Here is a 26869-nt window from a genome sequence, read left to right as displayed (position 1 = left end):
ACCGGTCAGGTAAACACCTCCGACCCCTCCGACCCTCCGACCCGCTGCCCGACTGAGTCACTGACACACAGGCCACGTAGGACAAGATGTGTAGTTGATGTAGCTTGTGGTCGTCGGTCCCCTTGAAAGTGAACAATAGTGTTCAGGAACATCTCTAAATGTCCATCCACATGTCACCAACATGTCACCAACATGTCACCAACACGTCACCAGGAGCCGTCAGTTTGTTAGTAATGTATCTTATATTTCCACGGTGGCTTTAGGTTTGTTTTGGTTTCTCTGTACATTTCACCTGCTGGGATCTCTTTTCCGTCGCTGTCTCCCCCCCCCCCTCCTCTCTCTCTCTCTCTCTCTCTCTCTCTCTCTCTCTCTCTCTCTCTCTCTCTCTCTCTCTCTCTCTCTCTCTCTCTCTCTTGTTTTTTTAGTCCATGAAGGGATCCCAGTTCAGCCATGTTTGTTGTGTTTTTAATTAAACTAATGTAACGCGTCACACAAGCAGACTCTTATCTATTGATGTGTCTTTATCATTTAATCTTTTCTTTATTTCACCCCGATGACTTGTTATCGGTGATCATTGTGAATCGTTTATATTGTTTTATTAATAAGCATCAATATGTGTCTGATGTGTTTATTGTTTTATCACTGGGAACACGACACTGTTTCATAGACCAGGCTGTCGTCACTCCACGCTGTTCTACAAAGTCTAACAGAACAGACTGTCGACCAGACAGACCTATCAGTCCAATAAATAGGACTTTCCTATATGAAGCCTTTGGACTGCTGGACCTCTGGTCTGTACCTCCTGTGTAGTTTCCTCTGGTTTGAATCAACAGACTGTATATCTACTGTGTAGTTTCCTCTGGTCTGAATCAACAGACTGTATATCTACTGTGTAGTTTCCTCTGGTCTGCATCAACAGACTGTACCTCCTGTGTAGTTTCCTCTGGTTTGAATCAACAGACTGTATATCTACTGTGTAGTTTCCTCTGGTCTGAATCAACAGACTGTACCTCCTGTGTAGTTTCCTCTGGTCTGAATCAACAGACTGTACCTCCTGTGTAGTTTCCTCTGGTCTGCATCAACAGACTGTACCTCCTGTGTAGTTTCCTCTGGTCTGAATCAACAGACTGTACCTCCTGTGTAGTTTCCTCTGGTCCTCGACATCTACTGGACCTCCTTCTACCGTCAGAGAGTCAGCGTGGGGTTCTCTGGCAGCAAGCAGGATCAAGACCTTCCTCAGACATTTCCAGCGGGGGTGGGGGGGGGGGGGGGGGGGCTGCTCTTTCTTTTTACGTTGAGTACCTGTTTTGTTTTGTATTGATTGAAGACGTGTCTTGTTTCAAAGGACGGTAAAACTAAGATCTTCATGTGACGCACCCTAACGAACACAGTCTAAAAGGCCGTCTTCCTGAGTGGCAGGCGAAGGCGAGTGTTCTCAAGGACCCTATCCGCACGCGTCCCCTGCTTTCGGACACTGAATTAAAGGGGGACAAGCGTGCCTGCACTTGACGCGTCACGCGGTTCCACTCAGAGGACAAAAATAGAAACTATACTGTTCAAAAGGCACTTGAGTCTGAATCCTGAGTCTGCGTTCCATCAGCTGCTTGTACCTTTTATTCCTGACTGCGTTTGAAAGGTTTTGAGGGTTTCCTTTGTGTCTCTGTCAATAAAGAAGTGTATTTGTCAACCATGTTGGGATTGTTGACCCTCCCTGTGGCCCTTCTTCATGCTGTGCTCTCACACGTTATCATGTTGTGATTGTGATTCTTCTGGATATAATTGAATATGCGCATCTCTGGCATTGCGTGCGTGTGCGTGTGCGTGCACTCTTGTTTGTGTGGATGCACTTGCGTACATGATGTAGGTTGTGAATGCATGCGTGCGTGTGTGAGATGGTTCCAGATTGTGTCTCTTGGTCTCTAACCTGTGGGACGAGGGAGCAGCCGCCTCATCTGTTCTTCTGTGTCTCTTTCAGGCTCGGGTCAAATTCTAGTTGCAAATGATTGTTAGCGTTTGTTTTTATCGGGCGCGGAGTGACAGACGGGTGGGCCACTCTGCCTCGGGACACGTCACTGTAGTGTCGGGTGAGTTTCCAAGTCGCAGAAAAAACTGGAGCGGACTTTTCGAATCGTTTTTTTTTCTCTAAACTGCCTGGCACTCATTGTGTTGTCCGACGTGGCATAACCCCACCCATCCAGCGCTCCAAGCAGGTGAAAACGAACGGTAAGAATGATTTGAAACTACCGTCTGCCCCGGTTCTGACCTGTTCTTCCTGTCTCTGTATAATGTGCTGATGTGATAATTTCAGGACTTTAATACCAGCGAGGTGGTCCCCTCCCTCTGCCTGGTGTCACTGTAGGTAATCTCACCTCACTTCACCTGATGATGCTAGGAGGAGAAAGCAGGACTGGACATTTTCATCACAGGACCTCAAAAAAGGGGGGGGGGGCAATACAAATAATTAACCCTTTCACTACCACACTACCAAAGGGTTAACTCCATTATTGACTCCATTATCCCATTTAAAACCCACCTCAAAACCCACCTGTTTAGGCAGGCGTATGTCTGATTTTATTGTACATTTGATAGTGATTGTAAATGAACTGTTTTTATTTTATTTTTTTTTATCCACCTTTTTTCCCATTTTTCTATATTTTCTGCCATCCCAATTTCGTATCATCCAATTCAACCCTCCCCTGTCACGAACGCTGTTTCTTGCCTCCCACAAGCCGGCTGCAATGTGGACTAAGTCATACATAGCACAAGTCCCCTCCGGTACTTGAGGTAACAGCAGTCGCATCTTTTCACCTGCGCAGCTCGATCTCTCAGTGACGAGGAGTAACGCGTAGGAGGCTCACGCTGCCCCCGACACTTCCTGATTCTACTGCGCAGGCGCACCAACCGACCTGTAGGAGTCGCTGTCCACAACGCCCGATCCCCACCCATCAGTTTCCCACCCCCTAATACGGCCAATGTGTATTAGTATGAACGACCAGCTAAACTGAAAGCAATGTGGAGCGCTGGGCTCGAACAGGCAAGCCCAGCGTCTCCGTCATTCGTGGCAAGCGCCTTGCCCACTACGCCACGTAGCCGCCCTAAATGAACTGTTTTTAATTGTTGTACGGCGACCTTGAGTGTCCTGAAAGGCGCCTTATAAATAAAATATTATTATTATTATTAACCTTTTCACTGCGACAATACAGAAGGTTAACCCTTTCACTGCCACACGACAAAGGGTTGACCCTTTCACAACCACACTACAGAAGGTTAACCCTTTCACTACCACACTACAGAAGGTTAAACATAGCTAAGAAGTCTGTGCTGATCCAAGACATTTTCATGAAGCTTTTACTGCTGAAAATGTTCCCCTTGAGACGCAGAAGAGCCCCCCTGGCTCCTGGGGATGACAGTGTCCACTCCTGCTGTGTTTCTTTGTACCTATTGCCTGATGCTAACTATCGACACTATGTGTGTGTTTTCTGTGGACATGTCAAACCGTTCTCCTTTCACTTGTCTCTTGTTCTTTTCAAAGGGTCTTAATAGAAACAAAGAGCCTTCCAGGGTAACATGGTGAGAGACTCACTTTGGAGAGGATGTTTAATCAGTAGACGTGTTGTTTTCTGGAGATGATGGGATGATTATTATCTTGTTCTGTAGACCATATAGCTGAGGAATGTGTTATTATGACGTGTATATATACATGGCTGTAGATGTGATAATCATACCTGCGGACTTGGGGGCAAAATACATATTTGATTAAGCTTTCAAGCGTTTGGTCGACTTGACTGCGTGCTTGGTCTGTTTTGGCCGGAGGTTTAAAACGTCCTCTCGTAAGACGACCAGGTGCCTCTTGTGTTTCTTTTTCTTTCACGTTATTCAAAATGTTTTCCCGTGTCTGAGAGAAAAGAAAGAAACAACTAGTTGAACAAATTGAAACCATTTTCAAATATGTTTTCACCCTGGTCTGAGAGGAATCTGCATCGCGATTGCACCTCTGTCCTGTCAGTCATGCTCTCTGAACTCTTTCGTCCCGCCCCTATTCCTCCTTCCTGCCCTTTCTCCTTCTTCCTCCTCCTCCTCCTCCTCCTCCTCCTCCTCCTCCTCCTCCTCCTCCTCCTCCTCCTCCTCTAGGCCTTTGTAGTGAAGCGCCTCCTGGAGTACACCCAGCAGGAGCGTCCTGACCTCCCCTACGGTCTCCTCCTGGTGCTGGGCCTCCTCACCACGGAGCTGATCCGCTCCTGGTCCCTGGCACTCACCTGGGCTCTGAACTACAGGACGGGGGCCCGGCTGAGAGGAGCCATCCTGACCATGGCCTTCCACAAGATCCTGAGGCTGCGCAGCGTCCGGGACAAGACCATGGGACAGGTGAGTCCTGGAGCCCTTCAGAGGGAGAGACAGACCACCACAGACCCACCACAGACCCACCACCACAGACCCACCACAGACCCACCAGAGACCCACCACCACAGACCCACCAGAGACCCACCAGAGACCCACCACCACAGACCCACCAGAGACCCACCAGAGACCCACCACCACAGACCCACCAGAGACCCACCACCACAGACCCACCAGAGACCCACCACCACAGACCCACCAGAGACCCACCAGAGACCCACCACCACAGACCCACCAGAGACCCACCACCACAGACCCACCAGAGACCCACCACCACAGACCCACCAGAGACCCACCACCACAGGCCCACCACAGATCCACCACCACACACCACCACAGACCCACCAGAGACCCACCAGAGACCCACTAGAGACCCACCAGAGACCCACCAGAGACCCACTAGAGACCCACCAGAGACCCACTAGAGACCCACCAGAGACCCACCAGAGACCCACCAGAGACCCACCAGAGACCCACTAGAGACCCACCAGAGACCCACCAGAGACCCACTAGAGACCCACCAGAGACTCACCAGAGACCCACTAGAGACCCACCAGAGACCCACCAGAGACCCACCAGAGACCCACCAGAGACCCACTAGAGACCCACCAGAGACCCACCAGAGACCCACTAGAGACCCACCAGAGACCCACTAGAGACCCACCAGAGACCCACCAGAGACCCACCAGAGACCCACTAGAGACCCACCAGAGACCCACCAGAGACCCACTAGAGACCCACCAGAGACCCACCAGAGACCCACCAGAGACCCACTAGAGACCCACCAGAGACCCACTAGAGACCCACCAGAGACCCACCAGAGACCCACCAGAGACCCACTAGAGACCCACCAGAGACCCACTAGAGACCCACCAGAGACCCACTAGAGACCCACCAGAGACCCACCAGAGACCCACTAGAGACCCACCAGAGACCCACTAGAGACCCACCAGAGACCCACCAGAGACCCACTAGAGACCCACCAGAGACCCACTAGAGACCCACCAGAGACCCACTAGAGACCCACCAGAGACCCACTAGAGACCCACCAGAGACCCACTAGAGACCCACCACAGACCCACCACAGACCCACCACAGACCCACTAGAGACCCACCACCACAGACCCACCAGAGACCCACTAGAGACCCACCAGAGACCCACCACAGACCCACCAGAGACCCACTAGAGACCCACTAGAGACCCACTAGACCAGGGGTCAGCAACCTTTTTGACAAGGAGTGCCTGTTTGAAATATAGTTGTAACTAGTGTGCCTCAACAATATTCCATGCATCGTACATTTTTTTCTCATAATCAGGTATTTTTAATGATAATTTTTTACATTATTACATCATTGTTATTGTTATTATTAACAATATTATTATGATGGTTGTATCAACCCTAAATCTTAGTTGGGAGGGGGGGGGATGCAATGCAGACAAACAGCTGCATACAGTGCGACCATTTCACTCACATTTGCCCATTCATTTTTGGACACATCACACACCATCGGTGTGTGTACTGTACGTGTGCTGTCATAGCTCCACCTACAGGCCTAATGGAGAACACCAGGAGAACACCAGGATGTGAATGGAGGGTGAATGTGAGGTATATGTGTAAATACGTTTTGATTGATCGCAAGACTACACTGTAAAAAAATAAATAATAATAAGTTACCAGAACTTAAAAATATTGAGTTCAGTTACTGTGCATTAAGGTTTTCAGTTTTCAATCCATAATAAGTTAACAGAAAAATAAGTACACAACCACATTATTTCAACCTAATGTTTATTGTCATTGTTTTAAGAACACAAGTTGACTTGGTAATACTCACATTTTGAGTAAAAACAATTGCTTTTAACATGTGCAATGTTCAATGAAATAGAAAAATAAATAATAAAATGTGTTGATTAATCACACTGGTCACAATGGTGACCGTAATAATGTTTTTGTTATAAGGCTCTGCAAATGTTACTGAATGATGTAGCAATGTATTTCCAGCTAAATTGAAATAATAAACAAATAAAGGGTCTCAATTAAATATGTGGTAGTAAAAAGATCCTGTGGGAGGATCTCAACAAGATTTCACTAACATTTATAAAAAAAATATATATATACTTTTTTTTTTTTTTTTTTTTTTTTTTTTTTGCTGCCCCCTAGGGGTGCCTATGAAAATGCCCCCGCGTGCCTATGCAGGCACGCGTGCCTAGGGTTGCCTACCCCTGCATTAGACTGACTAGAGACCCACCACCACAGACCACCAGAGACCCACCACCACAGACCACCAGAGACCCACCACCACAGACCACCAGAGACCCACCACCACAGACCACCACAGACCCACTAGAGACCCACCACCACAGACCCACCACCACAGACCCACCACAGACCCACCACAGACCCACCACCACAGACCCACTAGAGACCCACCACCACAGACCCACCACAGACCCACCACCACAGACCCACTAGAGACCCACCACCACAGACCCACCACAGAACACCACAGAGCCACTAGAGACCCACCACAGAACACCACAGAGCCACTAGAGACCCACCACCACAGACCCACCACAGAACACCACAGAGCCACTAGAGACCCACCACCACAGACCCACTAGAGACCCACCACAGACCCACTAGAGACCCACCACCACAGACCCACTAGAGACCCACCACAGACCCACTAGAGACCCACCACCACAGACCCACTAGAGACCCACCACAGACCCACTAGAGACCCACCGCCACAGACCCACTAGAGACCCACCACAGACCCACTAGAGACCCACCACCACAGACCCACTAGAGACCCACCACAGACCCACTAGAGACCCACCACCACAGACCCACTAGAGACCCACCACAGACCCACTAGAGACCCACCACCACAGACCCACTAGAGACCCACCACCACAGACCCACCACCACAGACCCACTAGTGACCCACTAGAGACCCACCACCACAGACTCACCACAGACCCACTAGAGACCCACTAGAGACCCACCACCACAGACTCACCACAGACCCACCACAGACCCAATAGAGACCCACCACCACAGACCCACTAGAGACCCACCACCACAGACTCACCACAGACCCACTAGTGACCCACTAGAGACCCACCACCACAGACCCACTAGAGACCCACCACCACAGACTCACCACAGACCCACTAGTGACCCACTAGAGACCCACCACCACAGACTCACCACAGACCCACTAGAGACCCACTAGAGACCCACCACCACAGACTCACCACAGACCCACTAGAGACCCACTAGAGACCCACCACCACAGACTCACCACAGACCCACTAGAGACCCACTAGAGACCCACCACCACAGACTCACCACAGACCCACCACAGAACACCACAGACCCACTAGAGACCCACCACCACAGACTCACCACAGACCCACCACAGAACACCACAGACCCACCACAGAACACCACAGACCCACTAGAGACCCACCACAGACAGCTCAGTACAAGAGAAGAAAGACCTGCTATAAAATCAATCATTTCATCCAATTGGACAGCACCTTGCTTCCTTTTTTATCTTATTTGTTTTTTTTCCCTGTTGTTACTATACACATAATATATTCATCATTTATATTTTTTTAATTTTTTCTAAATGTTTATTTACCCTTTCTTTTATATAGCTTCTCTCTCCTTGTACAGTGTCCTTGAGTCTGAGAAAGGCGCTTCTCTCTTTAAATCCAATTTATTATTATTATTATTATTATTATTATTATTATTATTATTATTATTATTATTATTATTATTATTATTATTATTATTATTATTATTATTATTATTATTAATTATTATTATTATTATTATTGTTACAAAGGGTCAGATTAAACCGAATATATATATTTATCGTTTGATATCCCTTGTATATTATTTGTATATCGTTTGATATCCCTTGTATATTATTTGTATATATACACGGAATATCCCTTTACCTGCATACAAACCAGAGTAATATACGCTCTCCTATTGGACACCCCCCCCAGGCTCCAGGCAGTCTCGTACTCAGACAGGTGCAGTGGGCGAGTTTGGGGCATGTTAGAACATGCCTTTGGCAGTGTAGTGATTCAGGACCAAAGTGACCAGGTTGGTACTAGATTGTCACTTAAGTATAAATACGGCGCAGGTGTAAACAGCAGTAGTTCATCAAGTAGTTCAAGTTTAGTGTCCAAGCCTTCACCACGCATACAACGTGCAGTGAAGTGAGCAACCTTGCATCTAAATAGAGCGTTTAGAACATGTGCGAATAGAATAGTAAAAGTGTCAGAGTTTAGTGAAGTAACGTCAAGTTCAACCTAGTTTAATGTGAAGTATAGTGCACTTATCCAGGCTGGGCGGCCTAAATCCGTGCCCCCACCCGAGGAGTCCTAGGCGAGAACCGTTGGATATGTACACCGGAGAACCTACACCGGCGACTGCAGAACCATTTCTGGTTGGATTATATTGCTTTGGGACCGTGACCGCTGGAGAAGCGCACCGTTGATTCCACTGTCGTTTGGGATTTACCCCTGTGAGGATCATCACTCGGGCCCGCCTCTAGGAAGAGGCTGGCTAGCTGTCGTCAATGCTATTCGAGCATCTTGGATTACAACTGTTGCTTTGTCTGCTGATCAAGGGAGTACATGCACCGGCTCCTGTATCTGGAGCCTCGTTATTCCTCGTTGACCCAGACTTTGTACCCGAACATTCCTCTACCCCTACCGGCTTTACACCCCGGAGGGAACCCCCCAGTGTCTCCAGCTGGTACCGGTGTGGCCTATGTAATTGCTATACCACAGGTGGCGTCAGCTTAGACCCATCCTAGTATTCATACTATTCTCATTGACTTATGCTCTTGACTGACTTTACGTATGTTCTTCGCCATACAAGCGCGAGCCTAATTCTCAATCTGTAACCTAACGTTGCTTAATAATAATAAATACCCTCCAAATAGAACTTTATGTGTCAATGCCGTATTCTTGTGTGGGTGTTCACCATATATATTCATGTACTGTATGGCCAGTAATTAAAGTACATAACTAGTAGTGGTTTAATATATCACAATCTTTAATACAGTCAGGGAATTGTACCCCTCAGTTACAATTGGTCCTTCGAGCCGGAGGGTATCAGTGTAATATTTAATATAATATTGCTATTAACCATGGCCAGCGGTGAACACTCCCCAAGCGGCTCTCCCAAGCTAGAACGCCCGCAGCGCAAACGTCAGCCACCTCCCTATCTGGAGGAATACGCTGTCGTTCTACTACCTAGCTTATCTAAACAGACGTTAAATACGGATAAAGCGGATAGTCAAAGCATGTCAAATCCTATCGACCAGGCGAACCTGCCAGTAGAGACCCCAGTGGGTTCAGACCAAACTGACTCAGCTCACGGGGGGGACCAGGTGGGACATGACATGACTATACCTCCAGACAACGTCACCGGGATAGTCCCCGGAGCGCTCCAGGATAAAGAAAGCGCTCCAGGGACAGAACCCGACACACAACCAAGAGAAGAGAAGCGCGCCCAGGAGATGGACCTCGGGGCGCGCCAGGAGAACAGATCTCCAACGAGCTCTGTCAGAAGCCGATCACCTCCGTCAGTGTCATCCCCCAGCCAGGCGGACCAGATACTGGCGCAAGCCTTGATCGCCACACTGGCAGCCTCCACCGAAAGAGACCGACTTCAGGGTGAACGCGACCGGCTTCAAGCAAAGACGCTTAGTGAGCGCGAACACTCTGCCATGGAACGCGAGCGCCTCCAGGCTCAACAGATGAGCGAGCGCGAACAACGAGAGCGCCTCCAGGCGCAACAACAGACGAGCGATCGCGAACAACGAGAGCGCCTCCAGGCGCAACAATTAAGCGAGCGCGAACAATCTGCAGCGGAACGAGAGCGCCTTCACGCGCAACTCCAAGCGCAAGCCCTTAGTGAACACGAACACTCTGCAACCGAGCGAGAGCGCTTCCAGGCGCAACAAAGGAGTGAAGACGACCGCATAAGACTGGAGGAGAGACGCCTTCAGACGGAAGAGAACATTGAAAGAGACCGCGCCAATGCACAGCGCAACGCCGCCAATGCACAGCGCGACGCCGCCAATGCCCAGCGCGATGCACAGCGCGACGCCGCCAATGCCCAGCGCGAAGCAGAGCGCGACGCCGCCCATGCCCAGCGCGAAGCAGAGCGCGACCGGCTGCAGGCGCAGATAATAGAACAATTGATTGCCAGGGCGACACCCCCTCTCTCCGCACGGAGCTCCCGGAGATCATCACGACAAGGGTCTAGGGCACCATCCCCTACCCGACGAAGCGACCCGGGACCCGGCCAACAGGAGGATCCTGTCTACGTCTCCGACTCCCCTACCCGACGAAGCGACCCGGGACCCGGCCAACAGGAGGATCCTGTCTACGTCTCCGACCCCCCTCCCCGACCGGTCCATACGAGACCCAGCCACCGGGAAGAACCGGCCTACGTAGCCGAGAGACTGACTAGAAGACTCCAGGACCTAGAAGAGGAAGAGGAAGAGGAGGAAAGTCAAGCCCACCAGCAGCAACGTCCTCTGGACCAGGAGGCCCAGTACAGCCCCGACGTCAGCCCCGAGTCACTGCACTACAAACCCCCGACCCAACTCACGGGTGAGTTTGACGTACAGTCAGCACCGAGGAACAGCACCTGGGTACCCGGCCTCTGGTACCCACCGAGTACCAACCCACGACAACACGTACGGGGAGACTCGCCCAGGAGGCCTCTTCCCCTACGCTCACCAATGTGCCAGCCATCCATGGCATCGTACCTTGGCACACCGACGTTCCCAGACTTTACGCACGAGGACAGAGCACAGTACACGGAATTACGGATGTGCTTAGAGACTATGATGTCCGACGTCCCCGATGAGTCGTACAAATATGCCATCCTCCTCAAGCACCTCAAGGTGCCCAGAGCGCATAATATAGCGCTGGCATATTCCAACTCAAGCACCCCATACTCCGCGGCTCTAGTGGCCCTCGACCAGCGTTATGGACGCATATGGGACTACGTGATACAAGAAATAAGAGATATCGACCGCCTCCCCCCAGCCAAAGACAATAGAGCATTGGATGACCTCTCTATCAAGGTACAATCCCTAGTAGGGATGCTGGGGTCCCAAAAGGAAAAAGGGAGACATGAACTATATGCAAACTCTAATGTGGAGCGAATACTGGAGAAGCTCCCTCCAGCCCGCCAAGAGCGTTTTCGGCGGCAGAGAGACCACCGCGACCCCAACGGCCCAGAAGCATCCCTCCTAGACCTAGCTGATTTCCCGAAACTGACCATCGCCGAAATGGAGCAGTGGATTGCGTCTGACCCCCCACAAGCCGGTCACCGCCGATTCCTGTGCGAGGATAACATGAGAAGAATAGCCCGACGAGGCAACCGACCAACAGGAGTGCTCCACATAGACCCCAAGCATAGCGGGACCCCCCGAGTGCTCATCAAAGTGGTCAGAGTGCTCCTGAGCTACGAGGACAAGGTCCTGGACACTTACGCCGTCCTAGACGATGGGTCTGAAAAGACTCTCCTCCTCGCTTCCGCCGCAGCCCAGTTGGGCCTGCGGGGTGCCAAAGAAACAATGACAATCCGTACCATTAGAAGAGACCGGAAGACCATAAAGGGTGAAAATGTCTCCTTCACGATAGCAGCGGTCGAGCAGCCCGAGAAGCAGTATAGCATCACTAACGTCTTCACCAGCCACGACATAGGCCTGTCACAGTACACCTACCCCATCCCACAGCTGATGGCGAAGTACGTGCACCTACGTCAACTACCTATACCGCTCATCGACGGCGCCACACCGACCCTGCTCATAGGCTCCGACCACGCGGACCTCATTCTCCCAATTGAGGCGGCCCACATCGGACCCAAAGGATGCCCAGTCGCGGTTCAGACCCGACTGGGGTGGACGCTCCAGGGCCCCCTCTACGGACTTGACAGTCAACCCACGTCTACACGCTGCCTGCACACAAAGGTGAGCGACACCGGCCATTCTCTCGTACAGCCCGTTGAGAGGCTATTGACATTAGACGAGAGGCCTGTGAGAGAACCGTGGGCCCAAGAATTGGGAGTTCCGAACTCCACCCCCCTCAGCTGCGCTCCAAGCGACGTAGCTGACCTCGAACCCAGCACCCCAAACGACTTCTTGATGGGGCGGCCGGAACCGGCCCCTCCTCAGACGGGGTACAGACCAAACAAGAGGAACAGACGGAGGATGTGGAGACACAGCCAAGCACAGATCAACCAGTCTAAGGCCCGCTTCCTCCTAAGCCCCCTACCATCCCTTCCAGCCCGTCAGAAGCGGGTCAAGGACAGGGACAACTTAAAAGTGGACACAGTCGTTATGATCGTGGACCAGTCACTACCCCGAGCTAAGTGGCTGGCCGGCCGCGTAAGCAAAGTGATCACTGGTGCCGACGGAAAGGTCAGAGCGGCAGAAGTTATCGCCCAGGGACGGACCTACACCCGACCCGTGGCGAGGCTGATAGAGTTGCCGAGGCTCCCTGACTCCCTTGATGACGATCATGACCCACTGACTTTGTAGATTGCCCTACTCCCCACAACAGACATTGAGTAGTTGACAGGACTATTAATCTGTCTTCGCTTTAACTAATTAGGTGCGGACTAATTAGGAGGCGGCTGTTACAAAGGGTCAGATTAAACCGAATATATATATTTATCGTTTGATATCCCTTGTATATTATTTGTATATCGTTTGATATCCCTTGTATATTATTTGTATATATACACGGAATATCCCTTTACCTGCATACAAACCAGAGTAATATACGCTCTCCTATTGGACACCCCCCCCAGGCTCCAGGCAGTCTCGTACTCAGACAGGTGCAGTGGGCGAGTTTGGGGCATGTTAGAACATGCCTTTGGCAGTGTAGTGATTCAGGACCAAAGTGACCAGGTTGGTACTAGATTGTCACTTAAGTATAAATACGGCGCAGGTGTAAACAGCAGTAGTTCATCAAGTAGTTCAAGTTTAGTGTCCAAGCCTTCACCACGCATACAACGTGCAGTGAAGTGAGCAACCTTGCATCTAAATAGAGCGTTTAGAACATGTGCGAATAGAATAGTAAAAGTGTCAGAGTTTAGTGAAGTAACGTCAAGTTCAACCTAGTTTAATGTGAAGTATAGTGCACTTATCCAGGCTGGGCGGCCTAAATCCGTGCCCCCACCCGAGGAGTCCTAGGTGAGAACCGTTGGATATGTACACCGGAGAACCTACACCGGCGACTGCAGAACCATTTCTGGTTGGATTATATTGCTTTGGGACCGTGACCGCTGGAGAAGCGCACCGTTGATTCCACTGTCGTTTGGGATTTACCCCCGTGAGGATCATCACTCGGGCCCGCCTCTAGGAAGAGGCTGGCTAGCTGTCGTCAATGCTATTCAAGCATCTTGGATTACAACTGTTGCTTTGTCTGCTGATCAAGGGAGTACATGCACCGGCTCCTGTATCTGGAGCCTCGTTATTCCTCGTTGACCCAGACTTTGTACCCGAACATTCCTCTACCCCTACCGGCTTTACACCCCGGAGGGAACCCCCCAGTGTCTCCAGCTGGTACCGGTGTGGCCTATGTAATTGCTATACCACAGGTGGCGTCAGCTTAGACCCATCCTAGTATTCATACTATTCTCATTGACTTATGCTCTTGACTGACTTTACGTATGTTCTTCGCCATACAATCGCGAGCCTAATTCTCAATCTGTAACCTAACGTTGCTTAATAATAATAAATACCCTCCAAATAGAATGTGTCAATGCCGTATTCTTGTGTGGGTGTTCACCATATATATTCATGTACTGTATGGCCAGTAATTAAAGTACATAACTAGTAGTGGTTTAATATATCACAATCTTTAATACAGTCAGGGAATTGTACCCCTCAGTTACAATTATTATTATTATTATTATTATTATTATTATTATTATTATAATTATTATTATTATTATTATTATTATTATTATTATTATTATTATAATTAGATTCAACATAAAACTGTGTCTTCAGCTGATCAACATGTCTCTGTGTATCCAGCTGATCAACATGTCTCTGTGTCTCTGTGTCTCCAGCTGATCAACATGTCTCTGTGTCTCTGTGTCTCCAGCTGATCAACATGTCTCTGTGTCTTCAGCTGATCAACATGTCTCTGTGTCTCTGTGTCTCCAGCTGATCAACATGTCTCTGTGTCTCCAGCTGATCAACATGTCTCTGTGTCTCCAGCTGATCAACATGTCTCTGTGTCTCTGTGTCTTCAGCTGATCAACATGTCTCTGTGTCTCTGTGTCTCCAGCTGATCAACATGTCTCTGTGTCTCCAGCTGATCAACATGTCTCTGTGTCTCTGTGTCTCCAGCTGATCAACATGTCTCTGTGTCTTCAGCTGATCAACATGTCTCTGTGTCTTCAGCTGATCAACATGTCTCTGTGTCTCTGTGTCTTCAGCTGATCAACATGTCTCTGTGTCTTCAGCTGATCAACATGTCTCTGTGTCTCTGTGTCTTCAGCTGATCAACATGTCTCTGTGTCTTCAGCTGATCAACATGTCTCTGTGTCTTCAGCTGATCAACATGTCTCTGTGTCTTCAGCTGATCAACATGTCTCTGTGTCTCTGTGTCTTCAGCTGATCAACATGTCTCTGTGTCTTCAGCTGATCAACATGTCTCTGTGTCTTCAGCTGATCAACATGTCTCTGTGTCTCTGTGTCTCCAGCTGATCAACATGTCTCTGTGTCTCTGTGTCTTCAGCTGATCAACATGTCTCTGTGTCTCTGTGTCTTCAGCTGATCAACATGTCTCTGTGTCTCTGTGTCTTCAGCTGATCAACATGTCTCTGTGTCTCTGTGTCTCCAGCTGATCAACATGTGCTCCAGCGATGGTCAGAGGATGTTTGAGGCTGCAGCAGTGGGCAGTCTGTTAGCGGGGGGCCCCCTGGTGGCCGTGCTGGGCATGGTCTATAACCTCCTCATCTTAGGACCAACCTCCCTGCTGGGCTCTGCTGTCTTCATCCTCTTCTACCCTGCCATGGTTAGTGTCTGCATGTCTGCATCTATCTATCTATCTATTAGGGGTGTAATGGTACATGTATTTGTTTTGAACCGTTTCGGTATGGGACCTTCGGTTCAATGCAACGTTACTTTAACCACTAGCGCAAGTGCGTAACTTTTTTTGCATGCAGAACTGAATTAAAAACTCCAAGTCCCTCCCCATTCCAAAAATATAACTTGCGCAAAGGGCCGGATGTTGTTCATTCAGCCCATACACACCACTGAGAGATTACCTGTCATTTAGCATAGCCTCATAGTAGGGCGAACGCAAACGACAAGCCAGAGCTAGAAGACCTACCTGCCCCACATGTTCCACAAGTTGATCAAAATCCAAAGGTATTTCCAAACAGGGTTTTTAGATTGCTCAGAGTGCAAATCACTGTCTTCGCAAACCGAGTTGGGTTCTGAATGATCTGCCATCACGCCAGATGTTATTGTTGTTACTACTGCCATCACGCCAGATGTTATTGTTGTTACTACTGGCACGTCCTTCAGCTCAATGAAAGTGACGTCACGTGTCTCCTAGCCGTCATGCAGCACATTCAGGCCCACGCGAGAAGTCGAGAGGAAGACAGCCCGGGGCTGTTTTTTTTCACACAATCTAATATTCATTTTACAATCTAATGTATGTCATTAATTTGAATATAGAATATTCGTTGACAGCCCTACTTAACAGTAACCGCACACTACGTCACCCCCGAGTGGAACATGGAAAGCCACGTTCTGCATACTTTACCCCACTGTACCGAAATGAACCGTGAACCGTGACTTCAAAACCGAGGTACGTACCGAACCGTGGTTTTTGTGTACCGTTGCACCCCTACTATCTATATATATATATATATTTTTTTTTGTATCTATTGTATCTGTCTGTCTGCGTTCACCAAATGTCATCCACGGCTATAGTCCAGACTCCAGATCACCTTGGTCCAGATCCAGTCAAGTCGAGTCCAAAGGGGAATCGAGACCAAGTCAAGACTGAGCTCAAGTCCTATGGCAAAGCAACCTGATACTGGACTCAAACATCCCTGACAGCATATATGTCTATATTATCACAGTATCTCAGACTGAACCCTCTATATTATCACAGTATCTCAGACTGAACCCTCTATATTATCACAGTATCTCAGACTGAACCCTCTATATTATCACAGTATCTCAGACTGAACCCTCTATATTATCACAGTATCTCAGACTGAACCCTCTATATTATCACAGTATCTCAGACTGAACCCTCTATATTATCACAGTATCTCAGACTAAACCGTCTATATTATCACAGTATCTCAGACTGAACCCTCTATATTATCACAGTATCTCAGACTGAACCCTCTATATTATCACAGTATCTCAGACTGAACCCTCTATATTATCACAGTATCTCAGACTGAACCCTCTATATTATCACAGTATCTCAGACTGAACCCTCTGTATTATCACAGTATCTCAGACTGAACCCTCTGTATTATCACAGTATCTCAGACTGAACCCTCTATATTATCACAGTATCTCAGACTGAACCCTCTATATTATCACAGTATCTCAGACTGAACCCTCTGTATTATCACAGTATCTCAGACTGAACCCTCTGTATTATCACAGTATCTCAGACTGAACCCTCTGTATTATCACAGTATCTCAGACTGAACCCTCTGTATTATCACAGTATCTCAGACTGAACCCTCTATATTATCACAGTATCTCAGACTGAACCCTCTATATTATCACAGTATCTCAGACTGAACCCTCTATATTATCACAGTATCTCAGACTGAACCCTCTATATTATCACAGTATCTCAGACTGAACCCTCTATATTATCACAGTATCTCAGACTGAACCCTCTATATTATCACAGTATCTCAGACTGAACCCTCTATATTATCACAGTATCTCAGACGGAACCCTCTATATTATCACAGTATCTCAGACTGAACCCTCTATATTATCACAGTATCTCAGACGGAACCCTCTGTGTCTCTGCGTCTCTGCAGATGTTCAGCTCCAGGCTGACCGCCTACTTCAGGAGGAAGGGAGTCGCAGTGACGGACAGACGGGTTCAGAAGATGAACGAGATCCTCAACTACATCAAGTTCATCAAGATGTTTGCCTGGGTCAAGGCCTTCTCTCAGGACGTGCGCTGTAAGTGTTTCACCTGGGGTGGGGGGCACCACTGGGTCAAGGCCTTCTCTCAGGACGTGCGCTGTAAGTGTTTCACAAGCCTCATAAAAAAGCCTTTCTGGGGCAAACAGAGGGAGAGGCTGTGTTTCCTGGGTAGTTGTCTTGTCTTGGAGGTAGTTGGTTTGGGTTTGGTTCTGTCTTGTCTTGGAGGTAGTTGGTTTGGGTTTGGTTCTGTCTTGTCTTGGAGGTAGTTGGTTTGGGTTTGGTTCTGTCTTGTCTTGGAGGTAGTTGTTTTACTGTGTTGTTCTGTGTGAATGTTCCTGCAGCGATCCGGGAAGAGGAGCGGAAGATTCTAGAACGTACAGGATACTTGCAGAGCATCACTGTGGGCGTGGCTCCTATCGTCGTGGTGATCGCCAGCGTAGCAACGTTCTCCACACACATTTTGCTGGGATACGACTTGACAGCAGCTCAGGTAATAAAACACTAAATGACTCCAGTACCTAATACTGATGACTCCAGTACCTAATACTGATGACTCCAGTATCTAATACTAATGACTCCAGTATCTAATACTGATGACTCCAGTACCTAATACTAATGACTCCAGTACCTAATACTGATGACTCCAGTATCTAATACTGATGACTCCAGTATCTAATACTAATGACTCCAGTACCTAATACTAATGACTCCAGTACCTAATACTGATGACTCCAGTACCTAATACTAATGACTCCAGTACCTAATACTGATGACTCCAGTACCTAATACTAATGACTCCAGTACCTAATACTGATGACTCCAGTATCTAATACTAATGACTCCAGTACCTAATACTAATGACTCCAGTACCTAATACTGATGACTCCAGTACCTAATACTGATGACTCCAGTACCTAATACTGATGACTCCAGTACCTAATACTAATGACTCCAGTACCTAATACTGATGACTCCAGTACCTAATACTGATGACTCCAGTACCTAATACTAATGACTCCAGTATCTAATACTAATGACTCCAGTACCTAATACTGATGACTCCAGTACCTAATACTGATGACTCCAGTATCTAATACTAATGACTCCAGTATCTAATACTGATGACTCCAGTACCTAATACTGATGACTCCAGTACCTAATACTGATGACTCCAGTATCTAATACTGATGACTCCAGTACCTAATACTGATGACTCCAGTACCTAATACTGATGACTCCAGTACCTAATACTGATGACTCCAGTATCTAATACTGATGACTCCAGTACCTAATACTAATGACTCCAGTACCTAATACTGATGACTCCAGTACCTAATACTAATGACTCCAGTATCTAATACTGATGACTCCAGTACCTAATACTGATGACTCCAGTATCTAATACTAATGACTCCAGTATCTAATACTGATGACTCCAGTACCTAATACTAATGACTCCAGTACCTAATACTAATGACTCCAGTACCTAATACTAATGACTCCAGTATCTAATACTAATGACTCCAGTACCTAATACTAATGACTCCAGTACCTAATACTGATGACTCCAGTATCTAATACTAATGACTCCAGTATCTAATACTAATGACTCCAGTACCTAATACTAATGACTCCAGTATCTAATACTAATGACTCCAGTACCTAATACTAATGACTCCAGTATCTAATACTAATGACTCCAGTACCTAATACTAATGACTCCAGTATCTAATACTAATGACTCCAGTACCTAATACTAATGACTCCAGTACCTAATACTAATGACTCCAGTACCTAATACTGATGACTCCAGTATCTAATACTAATGACTCCAGTATCTAATACTAATGACTCCAGTACCTAATACTAATGACTCCAGTATCTAATACTGATGACTCCAGTATCTAATACTAATGACTCCAGTACCTAATACTAATGACTCCAGTATCTAATACTGATGACTCCAGTACCTAATACTAATGACTCCAGTACCTAATACTGATGACTCCAGTACCTAATACTGATGACTCCAGTACCTAATACTAATGACTCCAGTACCTAATACTGATGACTCCAGTACCTAATACTAATGACTCCAGTATCTAATACTAATGACTCCAGTACCTAATACTAATGACTCCAGTACCTAATACTGATGACTCCAATACCTAATACTAATGACTCCAGTACCTAATACTGATGACTCTAGTATCTAATACTGATGACTCCAGTACCTAATACTAATGACTCCAGTACCTAATACTGATGACTCCAGTACCTAATACTAATGACTCCAGTATCTAATACTAATGACTCCAGTACCTAATACTGATGACTCCAGTATCTAATACTAATGACTCCAGTACCTAATACTAATGACTCCAGTATCTAATACTAATGACTCCAGTACCTAATACTAATGACTCCAGTACCTAATACTAATGACTCCAGTATCTAATACTAATGACTCCAGTACCTAATACTAATGACTCCAGTATCTAATACTAATGACTCCAGTACCTAATACTGATGACTCCAGTATCTAATACTAATGACTCCAGTACCTAATACTAATGACTCCAGTACCTAATACTAATGACTCCAGTACCTAATACTGATGACTCCAGTATCTAATACTAATGACTCCAGTACCTAATACTAATGACTCCAGTACCTAATACTGATGACTCCAGTATCTAATACTAATGACTCCAGTACCTAATACTAATGACTCCAGTACCTAATACTGATGACTCCAGTACCTAATACTGATGACTCCAGTATCTAATACTAATGACTCCAGTACCTAATACTAATGACTCCAGTACCTAATACTAATGACTCCAGTACCTAATACTAATGACTCCAGTACCTAATACTGATGACTCCAGTACCTAATACTGATGACTCCAGTACCTAATACTGATGACTCCAGTACCTAATACTGATGACTCCAGTACCTAATACTAATGACTCCAGTACCTAATACTGATGACTCCAGTACCTAATACTAATGACTCCAGTACCTAATACTAATGACTCCAGTATCTAATACTGATGACTCCAGTATCTAATACTGATGACTCCAGTACCTAATACTGATGACTCCAGTACCTAATACTGATGACTCCAGTACCTAATACTGATGACTCCAGTATCTAATACTGATGACTCCAGTACCTAATACTGATGACTCCAGTACCTAATACTAATGACTCCAGTACCTAATACTAATGACTCCAGTATCTAATACTAATGACTCCAGTACCTAATACTGATGACTCCAGTATCTAATACTAATGACTCCAGTACCTAATACTAATGACTCCAGTACCTAATACTAATGACTCCAGTATCTAATACTGATGACTCCAGTATCTAATACTAATGACTCCAGTACCTAATACTAATGACCCCAGTACCTAATACTGATGACTCCAGTACCTAATACTGATGACTCCAGTACCTAATACTAATGACTCCAGTACCTAATACTGATGACTCCAGTACCTAATACTGATGACTCCAGTATCTAATACTGATGACTCCAGTATCTAATACTAATGACTCCAGTACCTAATACTGATGACTCCAGTATCTAATACTAATGACTCCAGTATCTAATACTAATGACTCTAGTATCTAATACTAATGACTCCAGTACCTAATACTAATGACTCCAGTACCTAATACTAATGACTCCAGTATCTAATACTAATGACTCCAGTATCTAATACTGATGACTCCAGTATCTAATACTAATGACTCCAGTATCTAATACTGATGACTCCAGTACCTAATACTAATGACTCCAGTACCTAATACTGATGACTCCAGTACCTAATACTGATGACTCCAGTACCTAATACTAATGACTCCAGTATCTAATACTAATGACTCCAGTATCTAATACTAATGACTCCAGTATCTAATACTAATGACTCCAGTATCTAATACTGATGACTCCAGTATCTAATACTAATGACTCCAGTATCTAATACTAATGACTCCAGTATCTAATACTAATGACTCCAGTATCTAATACTGATGACTCCAGTATCTAATACTAATGACTCCAGTATCTAATACTAATGACTCCAGTACCTAATACTAATGACTCTAGTATCTAATACTAATGACTCCAGTACCTAATACTGATGACTCCAGTACCTAATACTGATGACTCCAGTATCTAATACTGATGACTCCAGTACCTAATACTGATGACTCCAGTACCTAATACTGATGACTCCAGTACCTAATACTGATGACTCCAGTACCTAATACTGATGACTCCAGTACCTAATACTGATGACTCCAGTATCTAATACTGATGACTCCAGTATCTAATACTAATGACTCCAGTATCTAATACTAATGACTCCAGTATCTAATACTGATGACTCCAGTATCTAATACTAATGACTCCAGTATCTAATACTAATGACTCCAGTATCTAATACTGATGACTCCAGTACCTAATACTGATGACTCCAGTATCTAATACTGATGACTCCAGTATCTAATACTGATGACTCCAGTACCTAATACTAATGACTCCAGTACCTAATACTAATGACTCCAGTACCTAATACTGATGACTCCAGTACCTAATACTAATGACTCCAGTACCTAATACTAATGACTCCAGTACCTAATACTGATGACTCCAGTACCTAATACTAATGACTCCAGTACCTAATACTAATGACTCCAGTACCTAATACTAATGACTCCAGTACCTAATACTAATGACTCCAGTACCTAATACTGATGACTCCAGTACCTAATACTAATGACTCCAGTACCTAATACTAATGACTCCAGTACCTAATACTAATGACTCCAGTACCTAATACTGATGACTCCAGTACCTAATACTGATGACTCCAGTACCTAATACTGATGACTCCAGTACCTAATACTAATGACTCCAGTACCTAATACTGATGACTCCAGTACCTAATACTGATGACTCCAGTACCTAATACTGATGACTCCAGTACCTAATACTAATGACTCCAGTACCTAATACTGATGACTCCAGTACCTAATACTAATGACTCCAGTACCTAATACTAATGACTCCAGTATCTAATACTAATGACTCTCTCTGTCTCTCTCTGTCTCTCTCTGTCTCTCTCTATCTCTGCGTTGCTCTCTGTCTCTCTCTCCCTCTTTCTCACTGTCTCTCTCTCTTCCTGTCTGGTCTCCCCTCTCTCTCTCTCTCTCTCTCTCTCTCTCTCTCTCTCTCTCTCTCTCTCTCTCTCTCTCTCTCTCTCTCTCTCTCAGGCGTTCACCGTGGTGACAGTGTTCAATGCCATGACCTTTTCCCTGAAGGTGACGCCGTTCTCCGTCAAGTCTCTGTCTGAGGCGTCAGTGGCTGTGGAGAGATTCAAGGTCTGTCTGTCTGTCTGTCTGTCTGTCTGTCTGTCTGTCTGTCTATTCACCTGTCTGTCTGTCTGTCTCTCTGTCTGTCTGTCTATTCACCTGTATGTCTGCCTGCCTGTCTGTCTGCTTGTTCACCTGTCTGTCTGTCTGTCTGTCTGCATGTCTGTCTGTATGTCTGTCTGTTCACCTGTCTGTCTGTATGTCTGTCTATTCACCTGTATGTCTGTTCGCCTGTCTGTCTGCCTGCCTGTCTGTCTGTCTGCTTGTTCACCTGTCTGTCTGTATGTCTGTCTATTCACCTGTCTGCCTGCCTGTCTGTCTGTCTGCCTGTCTGTCTGCCTGTTCACCTGTCTGTCTGTTTGTCTGTCTCTCTGTCTGTCTGTCTGTCTGTTCACCTGTCTGTCTGCCTGTCTGTCTATTCACCTGGCTGTCTGCCTGTCTGTCTATTCACCTGGCTGTCTGCCTGTCTGTCTGCCTGTCTGTCTGTCTGTCCATCTCTTTGTGTGTGTGTGTGTGTGTGTGTGTGTGTGTGTGTGTGTGTGTATGTATTTATCTCTCTCCCAAAGTTGGTCTGTGGGATAATTGAAATGGGTCACTACCAGTTTCCTCTGGAGAATAAGTTGGTATTGAAGGTTATTATCGATGCAGTGTTTTCCAGGTCTCTGTCTCAATCACATGTGTAGTCGTTCCCTGGCTGACAGGAGTACATTAAAGGGACAGTTCAGATTTTTTTTAACCCTATCCCAGTTTCTTACTTACCATTGATGCTGTTGGTCATTAGAGTCCTTTCCCAGCTCAATCCACACGGTTCCTCATCCTAGCTGCGGCTAGTTAGCCACAAACCAATGCAAAGTCAATAGGGTCAAGCTGTACAAGCTGACTGAGGCTCAGTGAAATCTACTCCACAGTGAACACAAAGTAAATGCCAGCGAGACAAACGTTTAGTGGACTAATCACCAGCTGGGAAGAGGACAGCCCTGAAGATCAGCGTTAAAAACGATTTGAGAAACGTGTCTCCTCTGACTGGTAGAAGTGTGACAGCCTCTGACTGATAGAAGGAAGTGTGACAGCCTCTGACTGACAGCCCCTGACTGACCCCTGGGCTGGATAGCTGGAGCGGTGTGGTGGGCCGCTGGCTGTGCTGTTGTTGGCAGCCTCTCAGTGTTGGTCTTACAGAGTTCCCATAATCCCCCTGGAGCGACCAGGCCTTCCCCTCTCAGTGGGCTGTTTGAGCAGACGGATGGACGGATTGGATGGAATGTGCTGAGACAACAGGAACAGATGAGCCTGCAGTGGGCAATGGGTGGAAAATACTTTATTAAGAGTCAGATAGTCCTAACAGTGTTTATTATTAAGAGTCAGATAGTCTTAACAGTGTTTATTAAGAGTCAGATAGTCTTAACAGTGTTTATTATTAATTAGTTAGTGGTGTGTCAGGGGAGCGGGATAAGTAGCTAGCTCCTCATAGAGGGGGTGGGAGGGGTTTTCCAGTATAGCATCCAGCTTTTTCATCATCCTCCTATCGGCCACCACCTCTAGTTTGACCAGTTTGACTCGCTACAGAGCTAGCCTTCCTCACCAGCTTGTTCAGCTTGACTCCACTACAGAGCTAGTCTTCCTCACTAGCTTGTTCAGTTTGACTCACTACAGAGCTAGTCTTCCTCACCAGCTTGTTCAGTTTGACTCACCACAGAGCTAGCCTTCCTCACCAGCTTGTTCAGTTTGACTCACTACAGAGCTAGTCTTCCTCACCAGCTTGTTCAGCTTGACTCACTACAGAGCTAGCCTTCCTCACCAGCTTGTTCAGTTTGACTCACTACAGAGCTAGTCTTCCTCACCAGCTTGTTCAGCTTGACTCCACTACAGAGCTAGTCTTCCTCACCAGCTTGTTCAGTTTGACTCGCTACAGAGCTAGTCTTCCTCACCAGCTTGTTCAGTTTGACTCACTACAGAGCTAGCCTTCCTCACCAGCTTGTTCAGTTTGACTCACTACAGAGCTAGTCTTCCTCACCAGATTGTTCAGTTTGACTCACTACAGAGCTAGTCTTCCTCACCAGCTTGTTCAGTTTGACTCACTACAGAGCTAGTCTTCCTCACCAGCTTGTTCAGTTTGACTACAGAGCTAGCCTTCCTCACCAGCTTGTTCAGTTTGTTAGTGTCTCTTGAGTTGACGTTGATTATTGGTTCTTGTTGATGACAGGTGTGTAGAAGAAGATTTGGTGACCTGGAAACATGTAAAGAAAGTCTTATACTCTGTTTTACTGTGATTTCAATTACATGTTATTGAAAATGCACACAGCTTTACACTCTGTGACACACTGTTCTGTGATAAATCACATTTTGAAAACAGAGATTGGGGTAGAGTCTGTCCCCGTCTGATCCTATTGTCCTGCCCTGATTCGCACACTATTTATAGATTATTTGAGTGCCGTTTAAATACCCATGCCTCTACAAGAGACTGTAGAATTAATAAGGAACATACACTAAGAATCATTTTAAAATAACTTATTAGCTGAAACACAGGTGGAAGAGAGCGAGGCGGTCGAGCTGGGAGAGAAGATGTGACAGAGTCTCACCCTGTCACTCTGTTGCCAAACTCTCAGAACTATAAGCCTCTGGGTGGAACCCTGCCAAGTGACCCCATAATGGGGTGTTTTTCTCAGAAATGTTTCTTAGTGGCTTGGAAAGGCCTCTGAAACAGCATTTAGTGAACTGTGAGAGAAAAGGTTCCAAAAGGCCCAAAATATATATTAAGAATTAAAGATGAGAAGTAACTACCACTTGAATGAATAGAATAGAAATACTTTATTTATTCCGAGGGAAATTCAGCTTGCAAAAGTAAAAGCTTAAAAAATGCAAAAGTAAAAAAAGAAACAACATTATTTACTGAAATAGAACATAGATAAGAGAGTGAATAAAGACAAGAAAACAGTAATTGACAAACATGCAGCTTCACAAGACAAAGATCTTCAGGGAGCATCTATAGAGAACATGTGATTAATCTCTCTCTTTCCCTCTCCCTCTCCCCCTCTCCCTCTTTCCCCCTCTCTCACCATCTCTCTCTCTTTCCCTCTCCCTCTCCCTCTTTCCCCCTCTCTCACCATCTCTCTCTCTTTCCCTCTCCCTCTCCCCCCTCTCCCTCTTTCCACCTCTCTCACCATCTCTCTCTCTTTCCCTCTCCTCTCTCTCTCTCTCTCTCTCTCTCTCTCTCTCTCTCTCTCTCTCTCTCTCTCTCTCTCTCTCTCTCTCTCTCTCTCTCTCCTCTCTCTCTCTCTCTCTCTCTCTCTCTCTCTCTCTCTCTCTCTCTCTCTCTCTCTCTCTCTCTCTCTCTCTCTCTCTCTCTCCTCTATCTCTCCCACCCTCTATCTCACCCCCCTCTCTCACCCTCTCTCTCCCACCCCCCCTCCCTCCTACAGAGTCTCTTCATGTTACCTGAGGTGGAGAGTACCCGTCCGGCCCCTCGGGACCCCAGTGTTGCCGTGGAGATGCGAGGGGCCAGGTTGGCGTGGGACACCAGCGGGCACAGTGCCCAGCCCACGCCCCGTGGCACCCCAGCAGTTGGCCTGGCACAAAGGCAGCGCAGACGGAAGAGGTAATCACCACGTCTCACTTTGATGATGTCACTGTGTGAACTGTGTCCACACTGCACTGCAGCAGGAGGTAGAAGAGAAAAGGTCGGGCGCTCTAGTAGCACACCATGTAACGCGCTGCGTCGCGAAACGGCCCACCCGGCGTCCTTTGCCGAATGTCTTCCCCTGCTCTGTCTCCCATTTTCCTCCTCTCCCTCTCTCTCTACCGGACTGCCCGGTAGTACAAACCAATAAAAATCTACAAAAGTATTTAAAAAGAAAATTAAAATAAGAGAAACGGT

The 26869-nt window shown here is 46.6% G+C and overlaps 1 protein-coding gene across 2 annotated transcripts in view; it reads left to right on the top strand.

Annotated features, from left to right (window-relative positions):
* Window positions 1-26869, top strand: part of abcc5 (ATP-binding cassette, sub-family C (CFTR/MRP), member 5) — a 168675-nt gene that overhangs the window by 76935 nt on the left and 64871 nt on the right. The window contains exons 6-11 of one of the 2 annotated variants that reach the window (XM_084314896.1): window positions 4132-4365; window positions 15308-15481; window positions 17496-17643; window positions 17949-18097; window positions 22900-23007; window positions 26415-26590. In XM_084314896.1, the coding sequence (XP_084171022.1) occupies window positions 4132-4365; window positions 15308-15481; window positions 17496-17643; window positions 17949-18097; window positions 22900-23007; window positions 26415-26590 (989 nt within the window). The remainder of the gene's footprint in view (window positions 1-4131; window positions 4366-15307; window positions 15482-17495; window positions 17644-17948; window positions 18098-22899; window positions 23008-26414; window positions 26591-26869) is intronic. The other variant, XM_084314897.1, reaches the window with a different exon arrangement.

This window comes from Notolepis coatsorum (genome assembly GCF_963971535.1).
Source record: "Notolepis coatsorum genome assembly, chromosome: 1".
NCBI lineage: Eukaryota > Metazoa > Chordata > Actinopteri > Aulopiformes > Paralepididae > Notolepis > Notolepis coatsorum.
The sequence above is the reverse complement of the archived record's forward strand: the minus strand, read 5'-3'. Positions and strand labels throughout refer to the sequence as shown.